The sequence below is a fragment of the Ammospiza caudacuta genome, chromosome 5 (assembly GCF_027887145.1).
Source record: "Ammospiza caudacuta isolate bAmmCau1 chromosome 5, bAmmCau1.pri, whole genome shotgun sequence".
Lineage (NCBI taxonomy): Eukaryota > Metazoa > Chordata > Aves > Passeriformes > Passerellidae > Ammospiza > Ammospiza caudacuta.
This window is the reverse complement of record NC_080597.1, coordinates 33200071-33212161: the sequence shown is the minus strand read 5'-3', so window position 1 is coordinate 33212161 and position 12091 is coordinate 33200071. Positions and strand designations below refer to the sequence as shown.

Sequence of the window (12091 nt, the reverse complement as noted above, 5' to 3'; positions counted from 1 at the left end):
ATAACAGGATTTGAGACATTTCTTCTCAGTGTATCACTTAATCTGTGAGGAATCCCTATAACTGAAGATCAGAGGAATCAGTTGCATGACTAACAAAATTCATGAATATAAAAAGTAAAAAAATGTACTTATGAATGTGATAATTTTGTGATTTAAAAAAAAGTTTCACTTTTTTTAAATGCTTTGTAATTAGTTACTTTAAAATAGATTATTAGATATTAAATCTATTTAGAAGACCATAGGGCTCATTCCATGTTTCAGCTGATCAAGCAGAGATCAAATTTATTTACTTATGTTAGATTTAGGTGGGCAAATATGCTCAGCTGTGGAAAAACACTTCTGTAATATTTATAGAAATGGGGGCAGCTACCCTAAGGAATGATAATGCCTTTTTAACAGCACTGTCTTCAATTTAAGGTAAATTCTCACTGCAAAAAACTTAAACAAGCAGCAGCAACAACAAAACCAATGAGAGTGGGACTCTGTGCTGAAGTCTCCACTGTAGAAATAATCCCATTATGTATCTGATTATTTATTCACTGAGTAACCACTTTTACTTGCTCAAACTGAGATTTCCCCTTAATCTTCTACTGAGAAGGGAAGAAATAGTGCAATGTCACCATTATTAGCACTTACATTAAAATAGTTTGTGATCCAAAAGGCTAATTACAATTTTTCCTTAGAAAAAAAATGTTCTGATAACATAGCAAATATCTTAACTGCAAAGTTTATTTTAGATATAATTTGAATATTGCCACAATTTGAATGTAACTGGAGCACACACATTTTTAGCTTTGATGTAGTATATTTACTGAAAGTATCTTGCCTGTGAGGTACCCCACAGATACCTTTAGATAGCATGATTTGTCAGTTTTTAATGTGACCTCTGTATGGAGGTAGTCACCTGGATTTAAATTCTAATGGTTCTTCTGCCCTTTCCTGCAAATCTTCTTGATCTGTCCAGAAGAGAAAAACAAATTCATCCCTGATTAACAGAGCATTCACTGGTGGTGAATTTACATGATACCTGGCTGAGGCAATCTAGCAGCTTGCTGCCACCCAACCAGTAGCAAAAATAATTTTGATTTATATTTTTTCCATTTTTTCTCCTCCCAGTTTCCATATCCTATAAATCTTATGCTCAAACATATATGGGAATATAAGTAGTGTGGATATATCAGGTTTTACTGCACCTGAAATACTAGTTCAACTCTGCTGTAACTGGTGATAAAGATGTGTACTGATCCTTACTGTTCAGAATGTGTTTAACATAGATGGGCTCTATTGCCTTTTAAATTGTGTTAATTAGGAGGTTAACTGACTAGAGTTATGAATTTGTTAGTTATTCTCTTTGTAAGATGCAGATAGGGTTTAACATTTCTCTCACTTGTTAGATATTTCAGTCCAAAATTTTTTCTAGTTGTTTTTCACTGCTTTATCAACTCAAATGCACCAATAGCCCATGGAAGTACTCTGTCAAGCAAAATGAAACTATTAATTTAGATTTTCTTCCACAAGTACTTAAATATTTAATAAAAATGAAGTTTCTCCAGAATCTATTGATTTCAGCATTACAGTTAATTTGCTCTCTCATGTAATCTTCATCTCACTGATTTCCTTGTCTGTGTTACTTTTAAGAAACTTGTCAATAAAAAAAAAAAAAAAAAAAAAACCTCCCCAAACCTCTAAACCTACTTTACATCATTGTGAGAAAAAAAAGCTTGGGTGATCTACCAGAAATTCTTTTTAACGCTTTCAAAATGTTGTCATCTCTTATAAGAAAGTGATATATTTTATTTACTGCTGAAAAACACTGAGACTGTTTATGTACTGTGTTATTTGTGTATTTATATGCCTACCCATTGCCACAATTGTATTGTTTTTTCTTTCCAGAATGTTCATCCTGGCAAAGATATACTTGTTGATGTAGTAATGTGTTTGTGGCAGAAGTGTAAAACAGAACTTCAGCAAATCCAAAAGAGTGGAAGTCACTGCTTAGAATATATGCACAAACACCAAGCTTACCAAGTACTCCTTCATTGTAATGTATTTCTCTTAATGTGAATGCAGTCTGCTATAGTCAAGGCAGTGAAATACTGGCATCCAGTCTAAGTACCTTTTCTTATGGTAAAGTGCAGATAAATCTTCTGAAAAATATGAATTACATATACACTTTGAACACACTGTGCTCACATATGCCAGTAACAAAATATTCTCCTAGTCTTCTTGCAGTAACCTGCTGTCTGCCAGTAGGCCACAATGGTAAGAAGCTAAATTTGTGAAAACATTTGGGCAGGATGTAAGAAGAAGAGTGTGAGATGTTGTGGCAGAAAATATCAATGTATTTCAAGAAAGTTGCCTAGATCAGTTAAACAAAAAGGCAAAAACCTTACAACCTAAGACAAGGGAGATGGAAGTCAATAGTAGAATAGTATTCACCCCGTGGGATAGAGTCACAGCCTTACAATGAATTTGACCTGTGGGTGAGAGGCTCCTGGTGAAATGGGCTTTCCAATGGTGCTAACCAGGCAGTTTCTGGAGGAGATAATTTTGTGACCCTATATTGTGAAATTGTTTGGAGGCTCTCCAGAAGGTTATTTTCTGCTGCGTGTGCAACAGTAGAGTCTGGGTCTCTTTTATTCTGAGATTAAGTGGGAAGATATGGAGATAAATGAGAGGCATGTAATCAAATCATCTGGAAGGCTTACTGCACTAGAGCAAGGTATAAAAGTTATGGCTGTAGAACATTCATAAAACTTTCCAAAAGGAATGGCAGGAATAATAATGTTCTAAAATAAAAAAGAAAGCCTGAAGGAACAGGGGCTATGGAGCAGTATAAATGCAGCATCTTAGTCTAGTGACATTTAAAAAAAAAAAGCCAAATCCAGAAAAGGAGTTGTCTGCATGCTTGTGAATATTTTTAGACAATTTTGAGTGCAAAACCCTGTCTACCTCTGTAATATATAAAGGTCATCCAAAAATTTGATTTATCTCTGTCTTGATTCTTTTTTCCCCCCATTTCCTCATTTTTAGTGGGTTCATATACTCTGGATAATGAATGAAATAATGGAGAAGAGCAACATAGCAGACACTAATGTAATGTTTGCAGAGATAACTTTATGTCTAGCTGCAATACTGGAAAATGTAGCTGATTCTACAAGTGAATCTAAGGACAAACAAGGTAAAGTTTTCAAGAAAAAATGAGTTTTCTTTCAAGAATGACTTTAAAGATTGGAACTTTTCTGAACTGAAAACCGACTAACATACATATTAAAATATTGTAAAGAGATTGTTGAGAGTAGAAGAACAGCGTTTTTAGCACATAATTTCACCCATTATTGGAGCTAATGAAACCTGTTTTTCCAAGGATGCTTGATTTCTTTCCTTACATTTCCAGTTCTACTGAAATAACCCTGTTTTGAATTACATCTCTTATAACTCACTCTCCTCACAGGTCATTTACATGTCTCTTTGCCCCTTCAGAGTAGCTGCTGTTTTCTCTGAATACGGGCAAGGCAAAGGGCAGTACGTGCTGGGGCTCATTTGGAGCCTTCAAATGCTGTTGATTAGTTGCAGGCCAAACAAATGAGGAAAATATTGAGGTCATACTGAAGCTTTTGCATTTATTGGATCATCAGTTGGGTTTTCTTCTCTACATATTCTTGATTTTTATATAGTAATTTAATTGTTTTTGAAGTTGGATTTGGCTGATATTATTGGGATATGCTATCACAATCACATTAAGCAAATTTCCTTCCAAAACCTGACTAATGCTGTAAAATATGAATGTTTAGACATACTTTAAAAGCTCTCTGTTGTGTATTTTGGAATATGAATCATAACTCTCATAAATGTCTTACAGTAACTAGAGAGTAAATGTTAAGGATCTTATTAGATCATTTCTAGAAACAAAGAAATTATAATAACTTTGCACTTTAGGAAATAAAATCTTGGGAAACTACTATTTGTTATTAAGATAAAGTATTAGTTTTAGTGGTGTTATGAAAATTATAAGGTTCTCATGAAGACAAAATGAGAACCTCATTGTAGCATCCCTTCTTTTTCATTCAGTTTAAATATGTCTTTTTGGAGGAAAAAAAGCTGAATAGATAGGAGCCATTGGTCAAAACAGGCTGACAGTCAAGCACATGCTTGTGTAGAAAAGAAACTATTCACTGAGTGAATACAAATTCTCTTTTCTTATGAGGAAGAGACAGTGAACAAGCAAAAACAAGCAGAAAAATTATTTCAGCAAAGAAATTAAATTAGAGGGTTTAATCAAGAACCAAAAAATTGTTTTCTCTTATTTTGAAGAGGGAAACATAGGTTGGATGCCTTCTTCATAAGTGAAAGTAATTTAAACAATCAAAGCAAACTTTTAAAAGCTGATAATATTGCTTCAAGAAATATTAAAATGAAATAGTATTTATCATAATAATATGACCTAGTATTCTTAAAAAACATTCTATAAGTGAAATTAACTGTGAATTAGATAATACTAGGTTTGAATTGATTTTGAAATTGAGAATTGATATGAATGCTACAAAAATAGGAGGAACTACAGAATGAATCCTAGTTTCATTAGCTTGGATATGATGTGGCTATGAAATATATGGTGCCTTTAAAATACACTAATACAGGATATTATTAGCTAATAATGTTGTAACTGTACATACATTCCTGTGTGTCTAAGCCCTGGAAAGCTCCTCAAGAAACAATATTATTACCTCTCATATTCAAGCACTGAAGAACAGAATTATTGCCAGACTCTGAAATTAGAAGTAGAGCTGATCAAATGGTACTAAAATTTTCTGGATTTATTTGATTTTCACTTCTGCTTTTCTTCCTATAAAAAAGGAGGAACTACTTCTCTTTCACAAGATGAGACCTGTGATACGCCTGAAATACTGATGGTAATGTCCAGCTTATCTTCATTGATACATTGATTTTGAATAGAATAAAAATGCTTCTGCTTGAAGCTTCTCATATGATTTTCTATTTATTTTTATAAAGATGAAATATTTAATGCAATCCTAGTACTGCAGAGGAAAAAAAAAAAGCAAAGATATTTTTTCAAATTAAATGAAATCAGAAAATTTTGTATTTGAAAGTTTTTTTACAGCACGAGCATAGTGATTTCCACTGCATACCTTTTTTATGCCAGTCTGTAGTACCAGCCTTAAATGGTTTAATGGCAGATTTTATTAAGATAGTAGAAGTTTTAGTCATTACCTAATTTAGGAAAATATTTTGGGCTGTGTTTTTGCTTCCTTCTTTTTGTAAGGACCATGTGGAATAGATGAAACATCCTGAGTGTCCTTGCTTTGTTCAGCACTTTGCAGAATTTTCCAATCAAATGACTCACTAAAGCATATTAAGAAAAAAAGATATGTGTTAGTCTGAAGATTCAGGAGTGTTGTCAGTCATACGTCTTAATACTTACACACATGAACAGGGTTTAGTTCAGTGACAGTCTACTTGAAGGTGGTGTTTCTTGAAAAAACTGTTTTCTTAGTAGTGTTGAGTGGACTATTGAAAAACTGCAAATGCTATTATTTCAATTTAATTTGTTAAGTTCAGTTTCATGCCGCTATAAGCTAATTCTGCATAATTTTTTTTTTGAGCTGAAGGTAAATCAGTCCCACTTGAAATTTAAAATATTAATATTAGTATATGAAGGTATGGGGAGAGAGTACCTGTGTAAAGATTGTCTGACAGTTTCAAACTTCAACAGCTGAAAAGAAAAACACATTACTTTTGTCATCTATATTATAACTTTTAATGTTATCTAAGGAAATGTGTTTATATGGGGTTTCATTTCAGAAAACACCTACAGAACAATTACAGATTGCTTATGAAGTTCTTGAAAAAGCAATTAATGACATGAACACATCTCGGTTAACGACCATTTTACCAGATGGAAAGTCAGTATTTGACGGCTGCTGTACAAAGGTAAAGTTCACAGAAAGCTACACTGCACAAAATCTATCAGTAATATATTGTATTTTGATGGCACAGACCTCATATTTTCTTCATACTTAGAAATATTAGCACTACCAAATGTACCTCATCTTCCTGGCCCATGTAAGAAGAGAATAGAAAAAATACATCTGTGTATTAGTGTTGTGGTTTAACCCCAGCTGGCAACTGAGCCCCTCACAGTGCCCTGGGGAAAAAGTAAAAGCCATAAAACTCATGGGCTGAGATAAGGCCAGTTTAATGGAGAAAGCAAAACAAGGAATTACTTCACCACTTCCCACAGGCAGGCAGGAGTTCAGCCAGTCCCCATCACCTGTAGCTTGGGTGCTTGGGAAGACAAATGCTATCACTCGAACTGCCGCCCCATCCTCCTTCCCTGAGGTTCATGTACTGCCCGTGGTGCTCTAGGGGCTGGAACATCCCTTTGGTCAGTGGGATCACCTGCCCTGGTTGTGCCTCCTCAGCCTCCTCTCTGGTGGGGTGGTGTGAGAAGCAGTGCCGTCACAGCCTTGGTGCTGTGCGAGCACTGCTCATCAGTAATGAAGACATCCCTGATGCTATCAACACTATTTCCAGCACAAATCCAAACCACTACTCCATAGCAGCTACTATAAAGACAACTTAACTCGCCTAAGCCAAAGTCAACACAAGTTAAAAGGACACTTTTCTCTTTCAATAATAAACTATGAACTCCTTTAGGCTTCCTTTAACATTTCCATTTGAAATAATGATGATAAATTGATTGCTTAATAAGAAGAGAATGCTTTTTTATATTTATTGCTTGCAACTGGTTATTATTAAAATCAATTTTTGTTCTTGATGTGAGTTCATATTTTCCAAATATTTTCATTCAATATCAATATGGTATTTGTTCTCTGCATTAGTAACACAGTAAAAGATAGCTTTTGTTGCCATCTTATTGGAAAAGTCCCATACCTTCTCAGCGATTTCTCATAGGCACCTCCTTACAGTACTGACTTCTCAGTAGAGACAACAAGCACCAACTCTCTCCTCATCCAGCTAACCCACCCCTTTGTAGCACTCATCATTACTGGACACAGCTGTGGCCTATTAAAGGCAGGCCTGTTCCTAATCTTTGGGTATTAGTACAGCTGCAGCTCCTTAGGGGTGAGATTGCCTTCTGCACTATTCACTTTAATTCTATTCCTCCTCAAGTTTTTGCAGTTTTGTCTTTATTATTGATCCAGTTTGCTACTGATTCTCAGATTTTGTCTAGTTCTCTTTGTCCATTTTCCATGCTCTCTCTCTAGTCACTCTCCTTTCCATGCTTTCTTGCTTGACTGCATATTACACAAATATGACAAATTTCAATGTTTGTTAGTTTATTGAAATAATATCAGTATGAGGAAAAATGTAGTAAGCTAAGTAGTGGAAGTTTGTAATTGCTTAATTGCTACTTCCTATTTATTAGGTGGACTCAAATGATCAGAATTTGAATTCTGTTTTGGGATGTGGTGATGATAAAACAGGAACAGATAATGGTTTTGTGGGAGATTTACACTTGGAGCTCATTCAGGCCCAACATCGAGTAGCTGTGAAACTTCTTAAAATTGCACAAGGTAGGCTTCAGTAAAATAAATAATATTTATAACTTGATTAGAATACTTTTTGCTAATATATTCTGTAGTACTAAAAAATAAAGGAGTACCTGCTTTCTGGAGAGGAGCTGATGTTGGGCAGTTTGTACACCACATATAGACAGAAATAATGTATTAAATTTGCAGAATTTAGATTTACATTATACTAGTCTGCAACTTCTACTCAACCAATGGGAGTTAAACTTTGCTGCAACTAATAGATTGTGTTCCTAGACAGTAGGTTATTGTATTTTAGTTATAATATTAACTTTTACAATGCCCGTAAAGAAAAATGTTCTGCAAATTTTTTTTCTGTCATGCTAATTTTCTCTCTAGAGAATGACTTGAATATTTTATTCAATTCTCTTTGTTATTTGAACTTCTACTCCTGTGAAGGTGTCTCTGTATGTCAGCAGATACTCCACTCTTGCCAAATGGCTTCTGAAAAAAACTGTTTGTTCTTTCATTCTTAGCGTTGTTTGTTTTTTTTAAATTAAAAACTAGTATTAGTTTGAAACTGAAGAGCTACACTGTGCCCTGCTCCCTGTGATCAAACAAAACCTCTCTCTTTCTGTGGTGTTAATATAACTACTAAAGATGTTAGGCAGGAGGGTGGAATATTTTTAGTGGTATGATCTGTACAAGAAATTCTACTTGAACCAAAAAAAAGAATGTGAGATGGAGCAGAGCATTGCCATAAGACTGCATATTAACATCTCCCTCAATTTTTTGCAATAGCACTATCAAAATAACTCAGTATTTCCTTCCCACACAGGTGCTCAAGTTGTTCACAGAAGTCCTAAGTCTAGTAAATCTCAGGAGAAGAATATTGAAGATTTCCAATATTTATCAGGTAAGGCATTACTTAAGATTTTAGAACTACAATAAATTACTGCCACAGTTTTATAAATGTCTTAAAATATCTCTTTTCTAGAGGAACTTATAATGAAAAAAATTAAAAGGAATAAGCTATCCAGAGCAATCTTTTTGATGCAAAAGGCTGCTCAGAAGTTCCCCAAAGACTTAAGTACTACTTCCCAAAGGCAGCTACTGGAGGTAATAAGAAAAATGTTATGATAGAACTTCTTTACCATTAGCACAGTTTTTAATGTTCTGTGTAAGTAAGGCACATAATACTACTTCTTATAAAAACAAGAAAAATGGAAGGAACTTGAGAGTCATAGTGTGTTTTTAACTTCTATTGTCAGTCTTTTTCCTGAGGAGTTTCAAAGAATAAAGTGACCTTAAAACAAGAAAAGAGCACATCCCCAAATTTTGTGCATACATGCAAATTCCAGGAAACCTGAGAGTAGATATGATCTCTTCTTCTGTACTGTATCTCCTGGACTTTGCAGTTACAAACCTAGATGTTGCCAAAATGTCATTAAGCTTTCCATACTGTATCCTTGGACGTTGTTCTTTTTCCTTGATCTCCAAGTCTTGGAATACTTTAGCTGGTGATGATGACATGGTCTTCATTTTATTCTTTCTAAAAAAACAGTTTAGATATTGGGGTTTTGGAATCTATTGGAGCTAAAAGCAGAGTCTTCCTGCGTTCATTTCACTCTCTTGAAATCAGTGAGAGTATTTCTGTTGACACTTGTGCCAGCATCTGTCCATGAAAATTACCATTGAAATTTCTTTATAGCCTGTAAAAGAATATCTGTAAAACGGATATCAGAACCTGCAATTTTCACTATAGGAAAGAGTATTTTAAACAAGGTTACTAGAAGTTGTTTTTCTTTTTAGTGCCACAAATTTGGAAGCATGATAAGTTATACATGTATTTATTACATCAGAAGAATGCAAAAACTGGATCAGAAAATGCATACATTAAAAATATCTCTCATATATTTTTAAAATATGTGTTATTTATGAAAATTTGTGTCAGATGTTGTGATATGGTATGCAAATTGTAACTGAAATCACCAGTGAAGGCTTACAGGCATTTCCCAAGAAGTATCTGGTTATCCCAAACAAACATTTACCAAGCTCTTACACTGACCTTCACTATCTTTTGCTTCTGTGCACTTTTCACCAAGAAATATGTAGATAAAAAAATATAATATATGTGCATAGAATTGGCAGAAAATATCAGAATTCATTTTGTCAGGGCAAACTTAGCATGATCTCTTCTGATATTTGTTTTATGATGAAATATTTAATTATATGTTCCATAATTTTCCTGCTCGAGGTGGATGGTGAACACATAACAAGCAGCAAATCCATATTTTATTTTCATGCTTTTGCTTTTTTTGTATTGCAGACTTTTAGATAGAATTGCATCATCTGGTCTTTTCTCCTGTAATCAGCACAATATGCTACAAATCTGTTTTTGTTGTGTAGCAAAATAGGAAGCAGTTTATTTTATTTTGAGAAGCATACAAATAACCATTTCTCATGCAGTAAACAACTGAGTAGATATGGAAGCTTCTGAGTCATATGTGTTTACTCAATTGTATCAAACTGCTTAATGAGCTGCTTGGCATTTTAATTATTTCTTTCACAGCTGTTTAATTATTTTTTCCTGTCCTATATATCTAGTTGGACAGCCAGGTTTTTACAGAATTGGATACACTGGTAGTTCTCATTGGCCAGTTGGAGTATTGAATTTATGTGATTAAGTTAATATCATGGTGCAAGTCAGTGACAGAGTCAGGGATCAAATGTCTTTGATCACAGGTCAAGCATTTGAGGTTTTTATGGTGACATTTGGCTTCCTCAACAAGATGATTCTTGCTCATCTTGCAACACTGCCACATTTGTTATCTTCCAAGTTCTACAATTACTGAAGTACAGGTCATGCAGTACCACTCTCAGTCACAACACCATCTTTATTCAAGCTGGGAGCATTTTCACCCTTGCACTAATCAGAAATATATCTTCAGACTAGAATGAGTCCACGATACTTTTAATTAAAAAATGTGTCATAGGGCTGCTTACCATGGAGAAGTATAGCTTTTAAGGAAGCAATGAAGGTTCAAACTGCTGATTGCACAAGCTGAATGGTGAATCCTGTGTGATGGGAAGAGTTACTCTGTATCTTGTTCTTTATCTTATATCTTTCCTGTAGTGTCTCACTAGGGTGGATGTAACCCTAATCTAAAGGGTGAGAGAATGAGGTGGAGTGGTAGAGCTGTGAAAATTATTAGCTGTGTAAAAGGCTCTATTAAATCTGAGCTCTCTGTTTCACTCATTTCACCATAAACCTGAAATATTTTCAGAATTTTTGGACATGTGATTCCATGCTTAGTCTGTGATCTGACCCCCTTTGGTGTAGTTTTCTAAATGTATGAGGACAGAAACAAGGAACTGTTAAGGTGCAAGATTATAGGATTGTCACTGAATTACCAATACCTTGGAATTTTTTTTTCATTTCATCTTTCAGACTCAGCTCAGCCTAAGTCCTTGGTCCAGTGTAGGGTACTAAAAGGTGTCAAATAAAATTTCTAGTTGTAGGAATATGTCATTTCTTGTCTCTACACAAAATGTAATTCTTGTTCATCTCTGTGAGTTGGCCTTTTTGGCTTTGATATGCACTGAACAGCTGCCACAAGTAAAGATGCAAAGTACTAAGTTCTTAATATTAGATTGCCAAGTTTCTCTTGAACTGGCAGTGACCTCAAGGTGAAGAAACCTAACAATTTGCTATTCAGTCAAGTAAGAAAAAAGTGTAGCCTTGATCTCCAACCAAATGGCCTCATAATCACTGTATTCAGAATGTTCCCACATCTTTGACACCTGACTGTCAGTCAGCTTTCAGCTGTCTACAGTTAACCAAGGGAAAAATGGTTTAGCCCTACCTTTTATGGACCCACATTCCTTTTTCTTTATTTGTAGACTTTATTTTTTCCCTCTGTTTCTGAAGTACAAAAAATTCAGTACAACTGCTTCTACAGCTCCTCTAGAAATTCCACAGATTAGGTTTCCAGCTCTCTCCTAAATAGGAGTTGATATCTTTTTTGTTTCTTGTTAGAGTTAACCACTGGCTGGCAATAATTGTTTATCAATATTATATGTGATCACTAACTTATTTCCTATAGGTTCTTCCAAAATTGGATATGCTTCTTTCATAGCATTCTCTAATTATGAAATTAATCTGTGTATATAAGCTTACACAAAGTACCATTCATCCTCATTTAGGATGTAGGATAATAGGAAAAGCTTTTGCAAGTTTTCTACATAGCAGTGAAATTTTCTATGACAATTTGAAAACAATGTTTAAAATTTAAATCTGTCTGTTATATTTTTATAGTTTTCCATTTGTTTTCATTTCAATCTTAGGAAGCACTAACTTTAATTGAGCAAGTTGAAGCTGAACAAAGTGCATTGTATCGCAGTCTCAAAGAAGCTATGAGCGGCAGGAAAAAAAGCAGGACTCCTCCTCCTCCTCTGTTACTTTCCAGATCACATTGCTCCATGACATTTAAACCAGCCCCATTTGATTCAGATATTCAGGTAATGTTTTTCATGATGACTGCATAAGAAATAGCTAAATCATACACAAGAGAAAA

General features: G+C 34.5%; 1 protein-coding gene across 1 annotated transcript in view; it reads left to right on the top strand.

Annotated features, from left to right (window-relative positions):
• The window catches only part of CFAP54 (cilia and flagella associated protein 54), a 101190-nt gene that overhangs the window by 19003 nt on the left and 70096 nt on the right, over positions 1 to 12091 (top strand). Inside the window, exons 14-21 of the mRNA XM_058805938.1 lie at positions 1894 to 2028; positions 3034 to 3181; positions 4858 to 4913; positions 5824 to 5952; positions 7412 to 7559; positions 8353 to 8430; positions 8512 to 8633; positions 11862 to 12035. Of these exons, the coding sequence (XP_058661921.1) occupies positions 1894 to 2028; positions 3034 to 3181; positions 4858 to 4913; positions 5824 to 5952; positions 7412 to 7559; positions 8353 to 8430; positions 8512 to 8633; positions 11862 to 12035 (990 nt within the window). The remainder of the gene's footprint in view (positions 1 to 1893; positions 2029 to 3033; positions 3182 to 4857; positions 4914 to 5823; positions 5953 to 7411; positions 7560 to 8352; positions 8431 to 8511; positions 8634 to 11861; positions 12036 to 12091) is intronic.